The 22,974-nt window shown below is 44.7% G+C and overlaps 1 protein-coding gene across 4 annotated transcripts in view; it reads left to right on the top strand.

The window, feature by feature from the left end:
• myo1b (myosin IB) overlaps positions 1 to 22,974 on the top strand; it is a 55,306-nt gene that overhangs the window by 11,422 nt on the left and 20,910 nt on the right. For all 4 annotated transcript variants that reach the window (XM_085434767.1, XM_085434766.1, XM_085434765.1 and 1 more), the window contains exons 3-9: positions 1,059 to 1,174; positions 14,568 to 14,662; positions 15,974 to 16,078; positions 17,534 to 17,580; positions 19,076 to 19,139; positions 20,686 to 20,784; positions 21,547 to 21,650. In XM_085434767.1, coding sequence (XP_085290893.1) covers positions 1,059 to 1,174; positions 14,568 to 14,662; positions 15,974 to 16,078; positions 17,534 to 17,580; positions 19,076 to 19,139; positions 20,686 to 20,784; positions 21,547 to 21,650 — 630 coding nt within the window. The remainder of the gene's footprint in view (positions 1 to 1,058; positions 1,175 to 14,567; positions 14,663 to 15,973; positions 16,079 to 17,533; positions 17,581 to 19,075; positions 19,140 to 20,685; positions 20,785 to 21,546; positions 21,651 to 22,974) is intronic.

The raw sequence follows: 22,974 nt of genomic DNA, 5'->3' as shown, positions 1-22,974 counted from the left end.
TGAGGAGCGTGAATGTCTTTGGCTTCATCGAGGTCTTAGTATTTATAAAAAGGAAACTACGTAGGAGCAGATGCCCTGCTGTTCATCCCGGGACAAACACAGCAGACACTGTGGGGTGATGGGAACTTTTAGTCCCATCAGTTCAAAGCTCTTCGTACATCTTCTGATGTGTGAGCTGAACCACGAGGAAGCATGAAGCTCCTCTCAAGTTGTGATTTATTTAATGACTTGAAAAGGCCGAGTGGGGGAAAAAGTTTCAGGTTTTTAATGCTTCTCTTTTTTGTGTGCGCGCGTGTTCTGCTTTTGCTCAGAACACGTGACTTTTTGTTTACATTTGCAGCTCTCGTTGCCTCTGTGCACATCCTCTGCACTCTGGTGTGTTATTGAACGAGAGGCAGTGGGAGGCTGCGGTGCTGCCACAGGGAAGGCCGTGCTCCGCTCTCGTCAGAGTGGCTTATGCAACAGCCATTACCATAGAGAGCAGAGAAAATGTTTCAGGTTGATGCTTGAAAGGTTCTGTTTGCCGTGTAGGAGGATGATGATGGAGATGATAGCCGGTTGCGTTCGCTTTGAGACATTTCTGATGAGTGTGATTTGTTGGACTTGTTTGGATGTTACATGAATTTGTTCCATTTGATATAAAACACTGATTTTCTTTGATTTAATAAAAATGACTGAGGTTGGATGTTCTTGCATTTTCCTTTGATATCAGCTGACTGATGTTTTTGTAATATCAGAGCAGGAAGTTTGTCTCATCTGGACTTTGTCCCGGCAGCTGTTCCAGGCTTGTCTTGTATGGCAGCGTTGGGCACTAAAGCTAAATGACTCTGCTCAGCCCACAAACGTGTTTTTCTCCTTGTTTTCACACGTCTTCAGCTTTACTTCACACATCACGAGCTTTCATTAAGAATACCTGTCTGAGAAACGCTGACATTAGCAGAATTCCCGTCCCTTTGATTCAGAGACTGCCCGTCTGCACGGCGGCGTTAAGCTGTGCAGACTGAGAAAGTAACCTGTGGATTGGTGCTAATGCTTTCTGTCTCTCCTTCTCCCTTCAGACATACATTGGCAGCGTGGTGATCTCCATGAACCCTTACAGGTCCCTGCCCATCTACACACCAGAGAAAGTAGAAGAGTATCGCAACAGGAACTTCTACGAATTAAGCCCACACATGTGAGTCCAGCTCTAAGGTCCTCTTCACACCCGGCGAGCGTATAAGTGTAAATTAAAGAGAGTGAGGTTAGATTTGGTTTGGAAAAAGGACTTTTTTGAGGCTTTGTTAGCCTTGATGTGGTGAGAAGAAACTGTCATCTGTCTCTTGAAGATGGGGTATTGAGAAGCTCTTTGCAGATTATCGGTTTGGACCCAGTGACTAATGCATTGGGATGGATGGAGGAGGTGGGGGTGCTGAGATCAGAGGGACCCTAACTAGTGTATGGGGAGTGTTGGCCATTCAGTGCCGTGGCATGCCATCTGTCCGCTGGCAACATTAAGTCAGCACTGCTGCGACTGTGCCAAGACAAAACAAAGCTCGGCACTCGGCAATTAGCCCGCTGTGTCTCTGGGCTGCGGCAGAAGCCCTCAGAGACTCCGACTGGAGGAGCGAGAGTGCTCTCGTCCCAGAGCAGACATACTCCCTGCAGACAAAAGCAAACTCTTTGGCTTTACTTTACAGCCGGAGCCGACACGACACAGTTTCAAGCTGCTTTCCCCCCTCCTGTTCGCTGGTCAGTGCCTGTCACGTCTCTCTCCTCTCACCGCACACAAAGAGGCTCAAGAAATCCTGCTGTCGACTTTTGTCTTTAACATTTTCATCATTGAATTCCACTTTGACTGCCGTTCAACCCCTTTATGATAAACGTTCCCCTGTATCCTTCTGTCATTATTTTGAAGGATGTTAAAGATGGAAATCATCAGAGCCGCGAGTCTCACGGTCAAACTGTGAAAGTAGCCAGAAATGTAAATGGCCAGCATGATTATCAGAGCATTACAAACAACAACACTGATTTTTGGCAGCGTGCAAGATTTTCAAAATAATCTCTTAACTGCATTTCCACTGGATCATTTAGGTCGTTTTCATGCTCTGCAAAAAGCATCAAAGCGTGCATCCCTGCAGAGGGAGCAAGAATAATATAACGTATGGATAATTGCTCACTAAAGATCATGGCCTCTTTAATGGGACAGACTCTTTAAGAAGAGCTCAAAGGCAGGTTATGTCAACATGCTTCATAAATTGATGTTAATCCTCGAGTCGGACCATCTGGACTCGGCTTTGCAGCACAGCATCGATCTCCTGTAATATTAAACCCTCAGTGTGGTCACATGCGTCCGCCCGGGCGACCAGCACTTGACAGAAATTTTACAAAATGTATGTAAATGTACTAAAACCTCAGGAGGTCAGTTTGAGTCATGCGATGCGTGTGGCTTCGTTCACTTCTTTCCATCTTGCAGCTGAATGTTTCCCATACTGACATTAGTTTTTTCCCCTTTTACACACAGAAAAGATGAAAAACGTGCTCGCTGCAGCTGGATAGCTGTGGTTTACAAATTCATTTGAATGTTGTTATTTGAATAGATTTGACTTGACTGGTATTCAAAGCAGAGCAGTGTTTCACAAACACAAAGGAAATCATCCTCAGTCACAGGAGTCGCCTTTTTTGTTTTTAAAGAGCTGACGACACACTCGGCACGCCGCGTCCACTCAGTCTGCTCCTGGGTTGTTTTTGTATTTATTGTTTTTAAGCGTCGATCGGGACTCTGCTGTGATGTAGCCGTGCAGGCGAGGCCAGAGCGGAGCAGGAGAAATCAGCCAGTATGAGCGTGCATCATGATTTGCTTTGTTTCGTTTTTCCTTCTCGAATGCACAATATTTATGGACTCTAGAGAACCGAGTGTCCGGCTAATATTTTTAGATTAAAGATGACTCTCGGTTCTCTGCAGCGTTTCCAATTTTAAAACACAAGTTCCTGTTTTTGGTAACTCATTTAGCCTCTGCAGGAATATTAGCACACTGACTGGGCGGGTCTGACGTCCTTCAGTGTTGAGCTTTAATTAAGCTAACTACAGAGGGCTGTATAATCGTCCTCTTCTCATCTCTGATCCTCATTAGACACTTGATACGGTATAAAGTCAGAAGCTCAGAACAGACTGCAGCAGACAAGGTCGCAGTTCTTTGGAGGCCCCAAAGATCCAGAAGCACGAAGCTGCATTAAACACAAATGGATGGCATCATGCCGTGGTCACTTCTGGCTCCTCGATGGCTGATGTTGAAGTAGTTGTTGCAGTTACACAATGATGCGTATAAATGGCAGTTCCCTCGATGCTGGTGCGTTTGGGCGATGGTGGAAGATGTGCGACTTCAGGTGATTCAGGACAATTACGGATTTTGTAAAACTCGTTACTATTGGTTAGTGCTGTTGTGTTGTTGTTGCCTCACTGTGTGTATACCGGGTGTGTGTTTGCTGTAAGAGTAAGTTACATCGATGGCGTGCAGGTGGAAACGTATTTCGCACCTGCTCCTTTGGTCCCCAGACAAATTGTGATGTGTGTACATCAGCTGGAGGCAGACCTGCAGCTGGTCCCCTATCTGTAATGCTGTAAGTAGGCTAATTGACTGTTGAGCTCCCATCTTAATTATAATTATTCCGAATAAACAGTGGCTGATGCCAGGCCAGAGAGCCGTGCAGTACATATTGATCAGTTTAGGAGAACCCGCGCAGCAGTTATCGAGCAGCCTGCAGTCTGATTCACGACCTGCACAATGCTCTGCAAGATTTTACAATATCCAGAGATGCTTTTGAATATGTATGCCTGTAAATTCTGCCCATGATGGCTCGTAACACCTTTTAATACTGAAGTTTAGGGGACTGTAAGTCTTTTTTGCTTTTTCCATTTTTCCTCTCTCTGTTCATAAAAATGGCTGAACGCAAGCCCGGATGGAGAGTTCGTTCGTAGTTCTGCGGAGCTGCACGGCCACACCCGTCTGCATGAATCTGTCCGCTCTTCTGTCTGCTGTCCAATTAAGTAAAATGCTCCCTGCCCAGATGAGGCACCTAATGATTAACTGGCAGGTGTTTTCCTCCTTTCAAAACACAGGCAGCCCATTAGAGATGAACTAATCAGTGGGCTTTCTTCACGCGCAGCAGCATGCAGATGGCCTGCAGTCCTGTATTGTCTGCCCCTTGCCACTTAGCCAGTCACAGATTGAGGCGTTTGCATGTGTGCATACGTTTCTGTGTATATGCACACACCTCTTTGGAAACTCTGAACAAACTCTGTCCTTGTCGTGTCCGGAAGTCCACATGTGGGCGCCGAGGTCGGGCGTAATGAGGTGAAACCTCGTGGATCAGCGTAGTCGGGTTACAGTTGTGTTTAAGCTTGGAGTTAACATTAAAGTCAGTGTCCTCTCTGAAGCCACCATTACTGTGTGCTGACAGTCAAGACAAGGATCACATTTTCCTAATGTTTAATAAAGTTTTGACTGAAGCGCTGACCACAGAGCTTCATCACCATGGTGTGCATCAGCACTTCCAGCTGTCACGTCTGTGTCTTGACGTCAGTATTAAGATCTGTCTCAGCATGAGGCGCTCAAAAGTTAATCAAAACAATAAAGGAATACAATTACACTTCAAGTAGAGTTGTTTGATTTGAGCTTTGCTCTTCATTATTATTATTTTCCCACTGGTCCAGTCTAGAGCAGGGCGATATGGCCAAAAATATTTATCACGATATATATTTGAAAATTTGCGATAACGATATAACCGACGATATAATTGATGCGAGACAAAATACAACTCCACAACATTACTAGCGCAAAAAGACAACCTTCCATTTATTTTCACTTAAACAAGAAGCTGGTTTTTATGTACATTAAAGCTTTATAAAAATGTAACAGTGCAAATGCAAATTCCTTGCTGAAAGTTTAACCAAAAGGCATTTCCAGTAGAAATGGGCTGACATATCCTGAGCATAACCATGTATAATATCCACTGAAGTTAAAAAGAGGTGCTTTGCAACATTAAACTGCAGTGTGCAGTATGTATTTTTCGGACCATAAGGTGCACGGGATTATAAGGCACATTAAGCGAAACAAAGCAGTCAGATAAATCAAACTTTATTAAACTCATTCTTCTTGCTTCCTCCACTTCTGTACCATTGATTCATTAATGTTGAATTCTCTGGCAGCGGCTCTATTCCCATGTTGTTGCAGTATATTAATGACTAACCTCGTATTGTGGATGGATTATCTCAGTTGTTCTCCTGACTGAAGTTTGGTCCGTTTACAGCATCCTGCCATGCGATTGCATTTGTCTCTAACCATGAAGAACCTTCACGTTAACTTTTATAAGTGGAAAAGTGTTAGTGTTCGTCCTCCAGCTTCACTGTTTATGTTATGCTAACATAGCTGTGTCGCTAGCGATCACGTAGCACATCATTATATACCAGCTAGCCCAACTTCAGTAACCCTACAAACGTCACTGCTGTTTAGTTTCCTGTCTTCATTTATGTTGGAAGTGTTAGCAGAGCTGTACGTTTGATTTTTTTCAGAAATCTCTCAGTCAGAACATGCTATATCATGCTTAGGTAACTAGCGAAACGAGCGAGCTAACTTCCGCTAGCTTCCTGCTAACTTCTAACTCCGTTAAATGTAATAACTTTTGTTTTCATGGATGCCTGGAAGTTAAACTTTATAGTTACACCTGGTAAAGCAGCAATGCTGATCGTTTTATTAAAGATGAAAGAATTTAGACAGTTTCTCAGTGATGCTGCAGTGTTGTTTGACCTGAAGCATACGGAGTTTAGGACCCAGATTACTCCCAGATTTGAGAGCGTCTTAGTCCGACAAATATGACAATAACAACGGCCGCTTGCATGTTCTGCAAAAAAATGTGCTTTGTTGTGTATCTGACGGACAAACACCAAACCAGTTCCACATCACGGAAGTTGCACCATTTTTACAAACCAATTCTGGTTCATCTGTTTCACTCAACAATCGGCCATGTGCGTATGAAAACAAAGGCACTGCGCATGCGCGTTTTACTCCCATTCTATCGCGATATTTCATTTTCCTATCGTTGCCTAACATTATACCGGTATTACCGTGAACGGTATAATATGGCCCAGCCCTAGTCCAGTCATATTAAGCATAATGTGAAGGACCTGCAGCATCTGTTAGAAGCACTGGTGACATAAATCATTGTTATTACACTTTTAATAGAAAGACTTGTGCTCTCGAGGTCAAAGGTTGGGTATCACGTGTAAACTAACTGTACTGCCTGTCTGATAACAGTCATATATCAGATCTCTCAATGCGACCCTGTAATGTTTAATTACACTACGTATAACGCGTTAACCCTTCTCCACGAGTTTACAACTGTTTCATCCTTCTCACAGATTTCAGCTTTCACTTCCTTTTTTCACTCTGATCCAGAAATTTTCAGCTTCTGCTAGTATTTTATTTATTTTGAACAAGATATGGTTGGAAAAAATAAAGTTTACTCACTGGATGTGGACTTCAGAGTCATTTACTGCAGGATGATATCACACCTGTGCTATCTAACACTAACCAAAAGGCAATATGTGGATTTATGCATGTTATAAATTATATGAAATAAGGACACAGTACATATTATTGGATATTTGCACAGCTCGAGCTGTTGGGTAACAAACGAGTCACATGGACTGTTCTGGTGTTATAATACTGTGTTCAAGGACGCCTTGGTAAGTTGCACCTCAGAACCTGCATGTAGGTGGATTTAAGTGGGCACTTGTTGAAATGGCACTTTGACTCAGGTGGGCAGCGTGAGTCCTCTCCAGCATGTGTGTTGGCGTAATGGTGAGACGATAGAAAACGTGTGTGTGTTCCTTTTTCCACCCACCTCATCAACCCAAGAATAAAATGCAAATGTGTTCAACTGGATAATGCAAGAATTTCTAATCAGTTGCTGCATTCGTGCATGCAGGCAGTACTCTGGCTGCTTATATCATTAGAAAAATGCAGTACAGTGTACACGCACTGATTAGGAGCCTGTAGAGCTTAAGCAGCCCATCAGGTTGAAACTGAAAAAATGGCTAATAAATGCAGAATAAACGAATTATTTTTCGGATGTCATGACGGTAATAACCTCCCGTTGCCCCTGAGGAGAGCAGTCCCTTACATCCTGCTTCTTGCTCACGTTGGGCCCCTGTTGCTTGTTACTGAACGTACAAACCGTGAGATGAAAAACGTGTCTGTGTTAAGTATGATCGTGCTGGTTTTGACTCTTGATTTGTGCTGTAATTCTACATGAGCAGTTTTCATCTTTTTGATGCCATGAGACTAAAAACCCTGCTGTCAGTGTTTAATTTAGAAAGCTTTAGATTTTCCCCGTCTTCAAAGACGATACGTTTACCTGCCAATAGTTTAACACTATACAGATTAAACACTGCTGCGGCTGATAGTTATTGCTTCGGCGAGCATATATTTTTTAAATGGATTTGCTCTGTGTGTCAGCGTCCAAATCCATTGTAAACTCTGCCTATTCATAGTCAGAACAATGGGTGCAGCTTTTATCTGTGTACACAGCTTGCATAACAAAATATGTGAGGCATACCGAAACGCAGGCAAATAGATAAGACTCGTATTAGCTGCGTGCAATATTGTTCCAGCGTCCAACCTTATATCTCCGACAATAATAAGATTTATTTATATTATTGTGTGCTGAAGAGCCTCAATAGAAGCGAGCACACACCGCATGCTTTAATTAATTTTTTGCAGGTGCTCAGTAAGTATTATCTGCCCCGAACAACACACAGACACACAAAGTAAACTCCCACAAACTGATGTCTTATTAACTGTCACACATAATAATCTCACTAAGACTGAGAGTAATAACAAACTGGTTTATGTGTTATTATGAGGCAGATCATTTATTTACATTTTGATATAACAACGACGTACATCATTATATAAACTCGTATTTCTAAGGCTACGTCCACACCGGCCCGGACAGATTTGAAAACGGCGTTTCCTTCCGAAAGCGCGCCGCGTCCACACTAGTGTTTTCGGTCTTTTTCACACAGTTGTGCGTCCACTTTGAAACGGCTGAAAACATTACGTTCCAGTCCTGCGCATGCGTGAAGCGCAAGAAGATTCGACCTGCCTCATTTCCGTCTGCCGCTTATTTACTTTCCGGCTCTTTGAAACGTTGCAGCAAAATGTGGAGGAAAAGCAGCGAGTTTTTTAAATGGACTCACAATGAGGTGGAGTTGTTGCTGCGAGTAACACAAAAGTACAAAGTTGCAAAAGCGAGTGAGAATTAAAGAATTTGAAGAAAAGCTCTCAGGAGCGCGTGCAGACTGATATTAATCTTTAATAGAGCTGTCAAACAAAACAGCTGCTGTGTAACGCCCTCCGCTGTCTTTGTTTAATTAGTCACATGACTGCATCACATGACTAACATGTGTCATCATTTTAGAAAGTCTCCATTTTTGCTGTCCACACTGCGATGTATGTATGTATGCGCTTTTGAGAGTGTTTTGAAAACGCCGTCTCAGCGTGGACGGGAGAAAAAGTTTTCAATCGAAAACGCATTAGTGTGGACGTGGCCCAAATCTGTCTGTGAGCTGTGAGTTATTACTGCCAGTCACACTTGACAGACCCAAAGAGCCTGACCCCAGGCCCCAAAGGTCGAGCTGATGGCGTTACATGGAGAGATGTAGGGATGATTATCAGGGCCAAGCTTGATTTTTGCATGGATTGTAGACCTTGGACATTGGAATTAATTTATTGAGAACAAAGGTTGCATATTAAGCAAATGACTATGAATAGGAACATTTTATTATTGAGATTGACACCAGTGTATTATGTAAGGTTTAATGAGGCGTCATAGCAAGTAACAAAGTAGACGTGTTATTAGAGCACACAGACTCAAGAGAAGCAATTTTGTCGTGTTGTGTCCAACAAATCGAGATTTGAAATGACTTTGGGAAACCATCAACAATGCAGCTTTTGGGTGAAGAAGAGAGGGAACATCTGGCCTGCTGTCAGCTCCCAGTTCAAAAGCCCGCGTCCATGATGGCACGACATTAGCGACTTGCACATATGGTGTATGATAAACAAGTTTTGCAGCATATGCTGCCGTCCAGATAATGTTGCTTTCAAAGCAGCCTTGCTTATCTTAGTATTCTACCTTTATTACAACAGCATGGCCAGGTAGCAAGAGTCTCTGTGATAAACCGGCCGACCTGCAGTCCTAGTCTGTCGCCCACTGAAACAAAATAAATGAACACGTTTATCTCAGTACCAGCAGCCACGTACTTAAATACTGAGATTTGTTTTGCATTTAAAGGCCTCTGAGCCTGTAGTGACCAGGAGCCCTGAAGAGAGGAAGTCCTCAAACCTGACTGGACGGCGCTTTCGAAGCTATAAAAAGCTGTTTCCATCATGCTGTCTGCAGCTCGGCACATGTGGCCATCTTTTACACAATTGTTACTTTCAAGGTTCTTTTGCTTTCCTTAAAATTTTCCTTTGCATAAATTCTCATGACACCATTCAAACCTTTTATTATAGATTTGAATATGTGTGTGTGCATGAAAAATATGTATTAAAGCATATTCACAAAAGCCTGATGCCAGAGATTGATAAAATTCTTTGCTTGAATGCGTCTTTGAGGATGTTTGCTACCTTGCTCAACATGCTGTTTTCCTGCTTTCTCACTGATCGCATACACAGCTCGGACTGGTGTTTTCCTCGGCTCTGGAACACTAAATTGCTGTGTGGTAAAATAAATTAAAGCTGTAGATCCTTTCAAAGTTTGATGTATGGGTGGATGGTATCAATGAGCAATTTGAATAAATTATAGAGCTGTGGCAGCTGTGCTTAACTATGAACTTTCAATTTAGTAAGTTATAGGTGTTCCTTATTGCACGCTGCACATTTCGAATCCTCCTTTGATTATGAGACAGTAGTCATATTCTTCTTCTTTGTTAGATGCTCGTCCTGTGAGCTGATCTTTTCCTTACCACCTGTTTTACAGAACAGCATTGTTTTACTTGGTGTGCAGATGGTGCACATCTGTTAGGATCAAGATCTTTTGTGTGCATGTGCGTATCCGCTCTCTTGCCCACCCACACCACAAGGTTAAACTCTCCAAGCATGTGCCACTGAATTTGCGCGTCCCTGTGTTTCTTGCAGCACTCACCCACTCTTCCACCTGGCCGTACAGCGTCAGGAAAGAGTTGTTTCCTTGGCTTCTTCTTTGGAGCGCGGCGGATTTCCTGTAGAGGAGCCAGGTCACGCTGAGATCACAGGCTACTGTGCTGCCCCCTCCTATGCATGGAAACGAGTAACAATAACTACCACTGCAGGGCAAGATATGAAACGATTTTTTTGGAAAATGACTTCGCAAATGTGCAAAAGGCGGCACGATGACACGGCTAAGAGCCCCTGAGTAAGATGATCATTAATTGGGGACAGCCTTTTATCTTCCAGTAGCTGGGTGGGCTCCAGGCCATACATTACAGCTTCATCACCATCTATCCTGACATTAAAGTATGTTCAGTCTCTCCTCAAAGTACTCCACCCTTGAAATTCAGGTCACCAACCTCCTGTGCTACCAGAGGCTGGTGGTAAAAGAACTGAAGGCACTATTTTCTGCTGCTTACCTCATGCCAGTGTGGCTTTGTGTTCACCGCTGCCACGTGCACGTCCAAATTACAGCCTGCAGGCAGATGTCTAGGGGAGGTGCCAAGCAACGCTTACAGCCCAAGGCCTGATCCCAGCCTAACCCCCATCTCCACACACTGATCAGGGAGGCCTCTGGGGGGTTTTTAGTCCTCACTCTCTGTTTTCTCTCTCAAGGTCTTGATGCTTCATCACTTCACAACTCTAATTGCTGTTTAGACTCATTTCCCAGCTTTATGTTGCTCTCTTATTTGTAAATACGCACATTTTTATTTATTTTTTGTCCATTTAATAAAAATACAGAATAATTATTATCACAAACTGTAAGTTGAGACAAATTACTGGTGATTAAATGTTTTATTTCTTCAATTTTAAGATGCAAATCTTGTGAAGGTTTGGGTGTGGCTTGTTTCTGCTGACCTCTATTCATATTATAATTACGAATATGAATAGCAAGTGTGTGTGTGTGTGTGTCTCTCACTGGGACAAGTCCGTGGCAAAAGACCCCCACTCTCCTATTTTACGCCCCCTGCCCTCTCCTGGTACACTCGCCCCTTCCCCCGGGCCCACAGGCTTCCTCTGGGGGGGATAATTGTGTGATGGTTTGCTCATTGTCAGGATCAGGTCAGGCAACAGGAGTGTTTTCACAAAGCAGACATCTGCTGTGCTCTGCTGCCGTTTTCAGCAGTGACGTAATGTCCTGTGGCAGGTCTCGTCCATGCAACCCCGTTGGATTGGTTGTACAGGAGAGGGCAGGGGGGTGGGCTGTGATCAGAGCTTGTGGGGGTGGGGATTGAATTAGAGGCTTATACTTGGGGACAGAAAAAAATAATGCTGCTAGCTGGAAGTTGGTTTCAGTTCCCTGCAAAAACTTAACATTCACGGTTAATTTCACACTCAGTGTTTCTGACCTGGAGGATGCGTGGAAATAAATCCACGGGACGACGAAGTGTAACCTTCAGATATGACTATATCTATAAACCTGTTTTGGCTTCCTGTTAAATCCAGAATTCAAAATCCTGCCCCTCACATACAAGGTCTTAAATAATCAGGCCCCATCTTATCTTAATGACCTTGTAGTACCATATCACCCTATTAGAGCACTTCGCTCTCGCTCTGCAGGCCTACTTGTTGTTCCTAGAGTATTTAAAAGTAGAATGGGAGGCAGAGCATTCAGTTTTCAGGCCCCTCTTCTGTGGAACCAGCTTCCAGTTTGGATTCAGGAGACAGACACTATCTCTACTTTCAAGATCAGGCTTCAAACTTTCCTTTTTGCTAAAGCATATAGTTAGGGCTGGACCAGGTGACCCTGAATCCTCCCTTAGTTATGCTGCAATAGGTGTAGGCTGCTGGGGGACTCCCATGATGCACTGGGTGTTTTTGTTATTAATCTCTGTCTCTCTTCCACAGCATGTCTTTATCCTGTCTTCCTTCTCTCTCCCCAACCAATCGCAGCAGATGGCCCCGCCCCTCCCTGAGCCTGGTTCTGCTGGAGGTTTCTTCCTGTTAAAAGGGAGTTTTTCCTTCCCACTGTCGCCAAAGTGCTGGGTATTTCTCTGTATGTGTTATTGTAGGGTCTACAGTAAAGCACTGTGAGGCGACTGTTGTTGTGATTTTACGCTGTATAAATGAAATTGAATTGGCAAACTGTTGTCCTGGATGCCTACAGCACATCTGGGTTATTATTTATTAGCCATATTTACAGGACTCCAGGGTAAATAAATGGACTGAATGGGAGTTTAACTGGAATCCTGTTCTTTGGTGTGGTATGGTTTCTCTGGGTTCCTTCATATTAGTTCACAATTATATTTACTACTCACACCAGCCTGTCAGTCGGAGAAATGCTGCCCTAGTATAGCCCATTACCTTATGGATTGTTTGCGGGCCTGCACTGGGGGCTGTTAAAGGAGAGGCCTGGCAGCAGGGCCGAATGAGGTCTGATCCAAATCAATGTGTGATGGTGCAGAACCTTGAGCTCCATTAGCCCGCCTGAGCTTTAACTTCATATTGTGGTCTGGAATACATTGACTAGGCGGTCTATCTCTGGCACTCTCTCTGTCATGGCTTCCTACTAGCAATCAACTTCTTTACAAATCAGGGGTCAGTGTTAGTTCAGTGTGTGATTGCACGCTTTAAAGTTCGGCTCCGTGCAGCCCCGGCCTCACTAATGCATTCGCTGCTTCACCCAAAATTAGATTTAGGCAGGAGTTTCATTTTCCACGTCTTGGTGGATTTCTGAAAGCTGGAGCAGGAATTACAGAATGATGCCGGACAGCCTTTGCACAAACTCGAATGATGACACTTCCTTTAGAAATCGCTTTGAACCTAATTTAACTGGTTTTAAAGCCAGATGGTTGGAGCTCATTTTGATGTGCAGAGTACTTGAATCTGACAACAGCATTGCCTCTACAAATAAATGTAACCTCAGCAAGCGTTCAGAGTTCAGACCCAGTGCCCAATGGTAGTGCTGCGTGTCAGCATCCGTGAATGTCACATTCCTCCCTGCGTTCACGTCGGGTGCACTTTGTGCATATAAATTCTTGATTTGGGATATTACCGAGACCTGGGACTTTTCGAGTGTTCCCACCCTCCAGGCAGGAATAAGAGCAAATTAGATGCTGGGGAGAGGCTGTTTCTGAAGCATTCCTCCAAAATGACCTAGAGCTATGTTTACCCTTTACTCAATGTGAAATGTAAGACTTAAAGATGTTGATCTTTGCTTGATACTCGAAAAGCTGGGAGATTAAGACCTTGATGCTTTCAATGTTATCAGAACTAAGAGAGTCTTGTTGTATCTGTAGAGATCTTGGGGACTCTCGGGGTCACGTGAGCAGCGAGGTCGTCTGTTTGAAATGAGCTTAAGACAAAATTTGAGCAGATGTGTTATCCCAGTTTCTTTCCAGTGACACCCCCACAATACATCAGCCTTTACTTAATCCTGCCGGAGCTCATAATGGAGGTCTTAGATGATCCGATATTGCAAATCCACTCTATCTTTTCCTGCACACACACACACACACACACACACACACACACACACACACACTGCTTTGGACCAAATTCCTGAATCAAGCCAAAGTACGGGCCGGAACAGCTGATTTGCCGTCTCGTGTCCTGTTGGAGGAGAAAGTTGGACGCAGCTCTTGCCGCGCTGTGAACGACTGTTTGCCAAATGGAAGCTGTAAAAAGTTGTCGCAGGCGTCTCCTTAGCGCTCTGTCTTTGTGGGAATATCGTGTCAGAATTATAGACCATTTTGCCACAAGAGATAAAAAGCTGTCACTGTGATATGGCCCTCGTACATCCACACCCTGATCTCAGACCATCACAGGGGATTTCCTGCATTAAGAGAACAAATAATGTATTGTTGTGGAACTGAGTGGGGGCGAAACTGTAGTTTCACTTTTCCTTTGTGTTGTTGTCCCAGAATGTAAGACGTAGGTTTTTTTTAACCTTTGTATCATTAATTATCCACCCAGGTCGGTTTCACGTAGACTGCTTTCATTATTCGGGGACCTCTCGAGGTTTTATTAAAGCAGGCAGATTCCTAAAAATGCATTTTATATGTAAAGGTTTCAATATGTGTATAAATATACAACAAATCAGAGTCGCTGTGACATCATTTTAATAATTAAGTTTTGTCAGAGCCAAATCCCGAGGACAGGCCAGCCAAATAAAGCTGCAGCTCACTGCACGTCTGTGCATGTCCAAGATGTCCCGATCCAAGCCAGTGATCCCACGTGCTGGTGATTAGTGTAGACGCCATGCAGCCTGGCACATAAGCGTGCAGCGTGTGTGAACGACCTCTAACTGCCCTCACCCACAAAATGTCAGCGAATATACGTGAACAGCAGTTAGCTGTGTGCAAATGTAACGTGGAGGCTTTCGGGTTTGTGCTTTTGCAGCTACGCTTTGGCAGACGAGGCCTACCGCTCGCTGAGGGACCAGGACAAGGACCAGTGCATTCTCATCACAGGGGAGAGCGGAGCTGGGAAAACTGGTAAATGCTCAGTTTTTTTTTTGTTGTGTCATAACTTCAGAGCAGGTAACGGGATCACCTCACCACACTGAACGAACACCTTCAATCAGGCTCTAACAGAGTGTCTAACACTTCATGTGCTCAGCGGTTCTTTGTTTTAAATGTAGTCATAACTTGTAAAGAAGCCGATAAGGGCTGTGGGATGTAATCCTCCATAAAAAGGAGCTGATGTCAGTTTTGTTTTGAGAACATCGTGTTGGGACATGAAACTAGATAATGACTCTGCTCACATAAAGTCATGGCGGTAGACATATTACAGCAGCAAACACACGGCTGTGGTTTCCTCATATTTGTGAAATTATGTATATTCAGAGCCAGTCAGTCACATTCACACTGTTATGAACACTTAAAGGCTGGACTTTCCATCAGACTGAAGCCTTTTTCCATATTGTGTGGTTTTTATGATGGTGTATCCATGTTCTGGAGCAGTTTCACATACTGTACAGAAACACAAGAGGATGGTATTTCCTGTGCTGTGTCACAGGTAACAGCAGTATGCATCTGACTGTGGCTTCTATAAAGGGGATGTGACCAAAATTATTATCAGATTCCATCTCAGTGTGCAGGAGACATAACAGTTTTTATTGTCTGCAGACGGAGTACGTTTACTTTCCTAACCTGAGAGATAACAACGTGAGGATTAAAGTCCTCAGCTTGTAACTCAGAAAAGTTTTTTCCTACGTTTAGATAAAAGTACGTGTCCCGAGCTGTTTGCCAGACTAATCAGGAATCTGTACCGACGACTGCTCTGAAGGTCTTTCCTGTCCTTGCCTGGCACGCCGCACGCATCGCCGGTTCTGGGTCACCGTCCGCTCTCTGGTCAGGAGAGACGATCCTGATGCCAGCCGTCGTCCGACGAGGCTTGTCGCTTGTTCAGACAGGACATGTAGCTTTTTGAGCCAAGCAGAGAATTATTTTTGGGGAAACGTGTCTTAGTTGCAGCACGCTGTGCTGGAGCATTTTTAAATCACTTTCAGCTCCACAGAAAGTTTTATTCCCGTGCTTTCCCCTGGCTTTCAGTGTAATCATAGTATGAATGATGATAATGTGATGCAATTCTGGTCACCGTGTAATTTAACAAAGCAAGTCTTTATAACGGGACCTCCTCCTCTGCTCTGCACCCTAACGAACGGTCCACACCCTGCTCTGATGGCTGTCGGGGGGGATGATGTAAGGGGGATTTTTATAGGGGATGGTGAAACAGGTCGACATCTCTGCACTTGTCCCTCAGTCATGTGAATCACATTATATTTATCTGTGTGTGTGTTTCAGAGGCCAGTAAGCTGGTAATGTCGTATGTGGCAGCGGTGTGTGGGAAGGGCCACGAGGTGAATAAGGTCAAGGAACAGCTGCTGCAGTCCAATCCCGTGCTGGAGGGTGAGTGAAGATGCCCAAGCTGCGTCCCAATTCAGGAGCTGGGTTGTCTGAAGTTCACGTTTGGAGGGTGGATGTGTGTTGAGGGGTTGCCAGAGCTGCTCTAATTCAAGAGATCTTCAAAGTGCAGCTGAGAAAAGCAGCTTTCTTTACTCGGCGTTTAGGAAACGAGAAGACTGTGCAGGATATTTGCAGCCCGACTGTAAATGCACTGCAAACCGCTGCATGAGAGCGTTTAATGATGGTCTTTGATATTTTGGCTTGATTTCCAAATGCACAATACACCAAAACAAAAATGCAAAGCTCCTGGCAGTTAGTCACACAACCTACAAAACATTTCTTTTAGCTAGCTTAGCTAATCTGTAAACACAGATGATTATATAACCATGGAAATGTAATCACAGGCAAGTTAACTCATCCGCAAAATAACTTTAGGGATCTTATAAATACTGTATAATACACTTTTTTATTTTCTTAGCTAAACGGGACGCTACACACACACACACTCATTCCCACAGCTCAGTTCTGGCACACAAACAGCTGTATTTTAATTGGGGGCAGTGGACAGGAAATGCCCATGAATGATGAAGCTGTATGCCCGGGTTGCTGCAGAAAACCCCGCACATCTGCAAGAGTTTAGCTCACGTCAGTCTAATTGCCCTAACACTGAGAAGGGGGAAAGGGAACAGAGTCACGCTTAACACGACGGATCCGTCACGCTCGCGCTCTGCGACACGATACGCGTTGGTTTCGTTCTTTGTCGCCCTCGGTTTCTTTTCATTTACGTCTCTTTATCTTCCTCCAGCCCTCTCCTTCCCCGTCCTCCTCTCCCTCTGGCTGCCATTGTGCCAGACTAGCAGCCCACACATTCACAGCAACCGCCGACTTAAATGCACATTAATCAGCTGTTATCAGCAATTAAGCAGTTATGCTAATAGCGCTGTGATGCGTGACACGTTAATGGCATCTTTATGTAGAAATGTGGTGTGAAGCCAATGGAAAGGTCGTAGCAGGGAGATGTTCTGAAAGGCCTGATTGTGCACGAAACACAAAGTTGTTTGTGTCAAAAATGAATATTTAATGAACCCTTTAGTTACGTTTATTTACAAGCAGGAGCCCGCATTGAAGCACTTTTTGAATGTTGCGTGACATCAAGGTTCAGCCCGCCCTAAGCCTGCAAAGCCCTGGTGCTTTGCTTAATCCACCCAGAATTATGGGGCCTCATCAGTACAAATGGCTTTGACATCCAGGCCATGTATGATTGACAGCTAGCTGGACTCGGGCACGAGGTTAGGGATCATTATGAAGGTTTTGAATATTCTTAATGGCCTCTCTGCAATGCATCGGCGGTAACTTTACTCTGAGGTTATTTGCACAAGCTTTGCATTATTTGTAAAGCTTTCTGAATCCATTAGTTTAATTATTTGTGTCTGATTTTTCTTTTTTTCCTCTCTTCAGCTTTTGGAAATGCCAAAACTGTAAGAAATGACAACTCTTCCAGATTTGTAAGTATGCAGGACGAGCTTCTGTGGTTTGGAAAAATGATCTCGTGACACACATTCTTTTTCAGAAAGCTTTTGTTTCTTGAATACTTGGTGTGCATGTCCTGTGTGCTTATACTGTTTGTGTTTATGGCAACATTACTCCAGAACGTGTTTTCATGCATGTGAGGTAGTTTGACTATCATGCATGTGAATATGTTTTTTCAAATACAGGTGATATTTCTTGGTGTCCTCCCTGTGTTCCCATGTAATCTGAGACCCTGGATCTTCCCAGTAGACGGGTCCACACGCCCCCTCAGTCTGAGCAGGCTTTGCACATTTGATATAGTACATGTGCACATGCCTCAGGAAATGCTCTTTACATAAAGCGAGCAGGACGAGGCCTTTCACCTACACTGCGCCGCCCGTTCCTCTGCGTCTCGTATCTCTCTGAATCTGATTGTTGGAAAAGCAGAAATTTAATGCCTATCTCTAACATAGGTCTGGCGTCATAAGGGTGATTAAGTAGCTGCTTTGGTCCTTGGAGACACACACACACACACACACACACACACACACACACACACACACACACACACACACACACACACACACACTGCAATTTCAATGTTACAATGTAACTGCAGTTGTAACATTGCCTTTGTTTTCCTCAAACTGCCCAGTTCAGTATTTTGGGGACGTCTGATCTCCTGTGATTTCCATCGCTGTTCATTTCTAAATGTTTCTAACATGAATGTTTAGTTAGCTGCAGTTTCTTCAAAGAGAAAAAGTCACTTCATCTTGGCAGCTGGCAGTCCATCCCAAAAAAGTCTATTTCAGTAACACCCCAGCCCCCCAGGACTGAACTTTGTTCTCCTTCTTGTGCCTGACGCTCGATTATTGTAAAAGAAAACGATTCTCCCAGCGTGTGCCAGCTCGCAGGCGAACTGCCAACCTACCTGTCGTGTCCCAGTTTTTGTGTCACCATGCACACAGTTTTTAATCATCCGCCTACTTTTAGATGGCAGCACGTGCCGGTGCACGGACATGCAGTTGTAGCGGTGAGCGTTATAACGGATTATGACCCTGATCTGTTTATATTTAGCTAACCTTCGCAGCAACCTCAGGCCCGCTCACCAGATATCAGCTCATCAGAGCGCCATCGGTTGATCAGAAAACTATAAGTCAAGCTGGCTCTTCATTTTGCTGAGTGCAGCAGGCTTATTGAGTTTGGCTAAAACCCATTTACCAGCAGAGCTTGGCCTGTTCAGAGGAGCTGTCTGCTATTAATACATCAGAGGAGGGAAAAAGCCCAAACACAGGACTCTCTGTCTCAACTTCCAGGTTTCAGAGAGAGTCAGAAAAAAGGCCCGAATGTCATTTTTTAAAAAGAGGTCACGCCTCCCTGTTATCTTTAGGTGCTCGGAGTCCTTACACTTCTCCGACCGACTGAATCTATACGACGTTTTTAAAAATAGACAATGGCAATAAAATCTAACTGCTGCTCTTTGACCCTCAGGGAAAGTACATGGACATTGAGTTTGACTTCAAAGGAGATCCCCTGGGCGGAGTCATCAGTAACTGTGAGTAATAAAATGGAAAGAAAGCTTCTTTTTTTTCCCTGATTGATATTTTAAATATTTGTAAATCACATTCCTCCGAAAACGCCGTCATTCCAGCCTCGTCTTTCCCCCCTCGGCTCCTTGGCAGTGTTTTGGTTTGATCTCGCCTCTGTTCACATTGTTTTGTCTGAGCTGGTTTCCCCGGCAGAGGTCACAGAAACAAAGACGGAAGCTGACAGCCGAGGCACAAATGAACCTCTGTCTGCTTGCCTGAGTCAGTCAGACACAAAGATGGTCTGTGAGAAGCAGCTGCTGACATGTGACTTGGTCAGACCGAGCTGGCTAGCTACACGGCTGCTCTTCCAGGCCTGGATGGATTCCTGTCTGCTCATTATGTTTTAGACGAACCTCCTCTGAGCCTTCGCTGCTTCCTACGGCCGAGAATAGCTGGTTATGATTTATGAGAAGTTCTCAGTAGCGTTGGTAATGATAGTGGGGAGACATTTTTGGCATGCCTTTAGTCACAACATAACACAATATTGTTCCCGCACGGATGCTTGAATGTGTGTTTGCTTATCTGAGGCTGAGGGAACATCAAATAAACGCTGTTCAGGAGGCTTTGCAGCAGAAAGTGGAATCCTTCCTTCTCTTCAAAGTAAAGCTGAGTACTGAGTGTGGCTGGACATGGCTGTGCTCAGGTCACTTCGCTGCCCTGCCCCTGTGTCTGTCTGTGATGGAGGAACTGGTTTTCAGTGGCTTGTCTTGTCCTCTCTGTATCTTTAATCACAGCTCTGTATTGCTGCTGACAGCCACTCAGTTGTGGATGTTGTATTATTGATGTGCAAGCTCTCACGGAGCCACTAACGTGATTCGTGGCCGGTGGGTGTCACAATCCTCTGCTAACCCCGACAGCCCCGGGGCTGCAGCGACCTCTAGTTTGGTGCTTGCAGTGGAGCCACGACCACAGATCTGTGAGTCGGTGTTTAAACAGCCTTAAGTGCTGAAAATTGCCAAAAGCCGTTTTTATTTCCTTCTGATTTTTGGTCCCGGTCACTGTGGTCAGTTTGTTCCCCAGACTCTTCACTTGAGTACAACACCAACTCTTCAAGTTTCCTAAAATAAGCTGTTTTTTAAAAATAGACAAATTGAATGCTTATTCAGCCGGTGATGTTGCTGAGCAGCACAGTCGGGCTTTAATTAAATCGTACTCCTCCTGATGTGGTGAGAGGATGATGGTCCCTCTTTAATCAGGTGCACTCGGTTCCAGCCCCGGAGAAAGGGCTGACGTCTGATATCGTTCGTGGGGTTTCTTCCTGTGGTGTTTGCACACAGAGATAATTACCAATATTGGTTTGGTCACCTTGGAGACTGAAAAAACCATCGCTGGACGAGGATCCCAGTCGAGCTCTATAAATACAGACCGGGCAGCTTTAATTCCTGAGGCTCGGCTCGATATTTACTGCTGGGGGCACCTGAGAGTGGCAGCAGAAGGATTTCCTGTGCAGGCTTCTGGTTCGTCTTTGTGTGTCATTGTTTCCTTTTGTTTTTTCTTTCTTTCTTTTTTTAGATCTGCTCGAGAAGTCACGTGTGGTGAAGCAGCCGAGAGGCGAGAGGAACTTCCACGTCTTTTATCAGCTTCTGTCTGGAGCCTCAGACGACACGCTCAGTGAGTAAAACTGCTGGAAAAGCTGGTCGAATGGTGACCTGGACAGGAACGTAGAGCTGCCGGGATCAATGCCACTTTGAGAATCAGGAGAAAGACCTCAGAATGTGCACGTCTCTGGATGCTCGCAGTATGAATTAAAAAAATAGGCCTGATGTTCTGCTTACTGTTACGTTTACCGTGTGTATACTAAATGTGCCAATCCCCCCATGCAGCTGCATGAACACATGGCTAACGCATTAATAAGTCGCCCTTCCTGCCTAATAAACACCACGAGAACAAAGAGAGTGAAACCCACTCGCTCTGTTTGCGTTTCTGCTGCGAGGGGCCATTGTTTAATGTTCTTCACAAAGGAGAACAATATAATGGTCATTGACCCCAGAGCGCACACATCACTGAGGCTCTAGCTGTTGTTAATACTGCTATGAATGAAATCTGACACATGCACCCAGAAGAGGATTTCTCTACTAAATGACAGGGAGGCCTTTAAAGAGGGCAATCTGATCTTCCAGCATGATGTTCACAGCAGCAGCTCAGTGTTTGAATACACCGTGTCAGAACTGAAGGAGGGCAATACCCCAGGGCTTAGACACATTTTTCTAAAATTTCTAAGGCAACACCATCAGTTGTGTTTCTTTAAACGGGAATTGAATTCAGCATCTTCTATCGGCTCACAGAGCTGTGCTGGATTTTATGGGGCAGCTGGCAGGAGTGTAGTTACGCTGCATGAGTCTAAATGACAACCACATGGTTTGTGTGTCACAGGGAAGCTAAAGCTGGACCGGGACTTTAGCAAGTACAACTACCTGAGCCTGGACTCTGCTGCGGTCAGCGGACTGGACGATGCGGCTAACTTCAGGACAGTCAGAGTGAGTAGAGCGCATACGTGTGTCCGTATGACTGGTGGAGCCCGACGCTGCGCCTCACCCTCGTGACGTTTGGCACAGACTTTCCTCTCTGCGGGATTTCTGTTAACTCGGTGTGGCGCGGCAGAGCGAGGAGGCGGTCTGATTGCCCTGTTATCTCCACGGCAGAACAAACGAACAAACGTGCTTTGGCGTCAGTATTGCTGGCTGTGTAAACACTTCACGCCAGCGGCCCTCCCACCTGTTGCAAAACCAGGTGAACTTTGATCTTGACGGTGGATTAAAGACTGGTTTGTATTGATTAAACACAGGAAAAACTCCAAAAACAGAGAAAGCCACGGGAGAAAAGAGTTTCCTCTTATTGAAGCTCTGCACAAATATGTGCTATTTTGTCTTTGTGCGTCTTCTCAGCCTTATTGATGGTAACACAGAGGATGTTGTGTCTGGGAGAAGCGCTCTGCTATCTCCTGTGCTGTGTCATTAGGCCTGTTTCAGCATGCTTTGCTCAGCTACTGTATAAGCCCCTACAGCCTGCTCTGTCGCTCTCTACTGTACTCATTCCCCCTCCTCACATCCTGCTTCTCATCGACTCCCACAGAGTTTTTAACGCTGTTCCTGCTGCAGCTGCGTTTCTCCACAGGAAGCACGAGACGACATTCCCTCCACACAATGACGCCGCCACACGGAGCTTTCTTTTCTTAAATGTTTATTTGTTGATGTTTGATTAAATGTTTGCGACTCATGAATTCTCCATCATCGGTCGTCACCGTTCACCGCTCTGTGTCTGTGATCCAGGAAGAGGAAGTTTGACTGTAATATGATGGACCGGGATTCCGTTAAAGAGATTTAAATATTCAAATTCATGATTTCAGGTGTTATGATAGCTTGTGCTGATATGTTTGATAGGATTTTGCTTTATATATATACAGTGTGTACAAGTTTGAGTGGATTCCACAAACCAGTGAGAAGACTAGATGTGTCTTTTTAATAAACTCATTGTGAGAGCACTGATCACAGAGCAGTGATATACACAACATTATCAGCACCTATTGTGTTGGTCCTCCTGACTCATCAAGGTATGGACTCCGCCCCTGAAGGTGTGTTGTATCTGGACCCAGATGTAGGTCCTGTAAGTCCTGTATGCTGTGAGGTGGGGCCTCCACGTGTGGGTCCAGCACATGGCTCGACTGGATTGAGATCTGGGGAATTTGGAGGTCAAGTCAACTCCTCAAACTGGCTGTTGTGCTCAAACCATTCCTGAACCATTTCTGACTTGTGGCACATTATCCTGCTGAAGAGGCCACAGCCATCAGGGAGCACTGTTCCC

This window comes from Copadichromis virginalis, linkage group LG16 (assembly GCF_057382275.1).
Source record: "Copadichromis virginalis isolate Kocher_CV1m ecotype Utaka linkage group LG16, C_Virginalis_male_GT1.1, whole genome shotgun sequence".
NCBI lineage: Eukaryota > Metazoa > Chordata > Actinopteri > Cichliformes > Cichlidae > Copadichromis > Copadichromis virginalis.
This window is presented reverse-complemented; position numbering and strand designations above follow the sequence as displayed.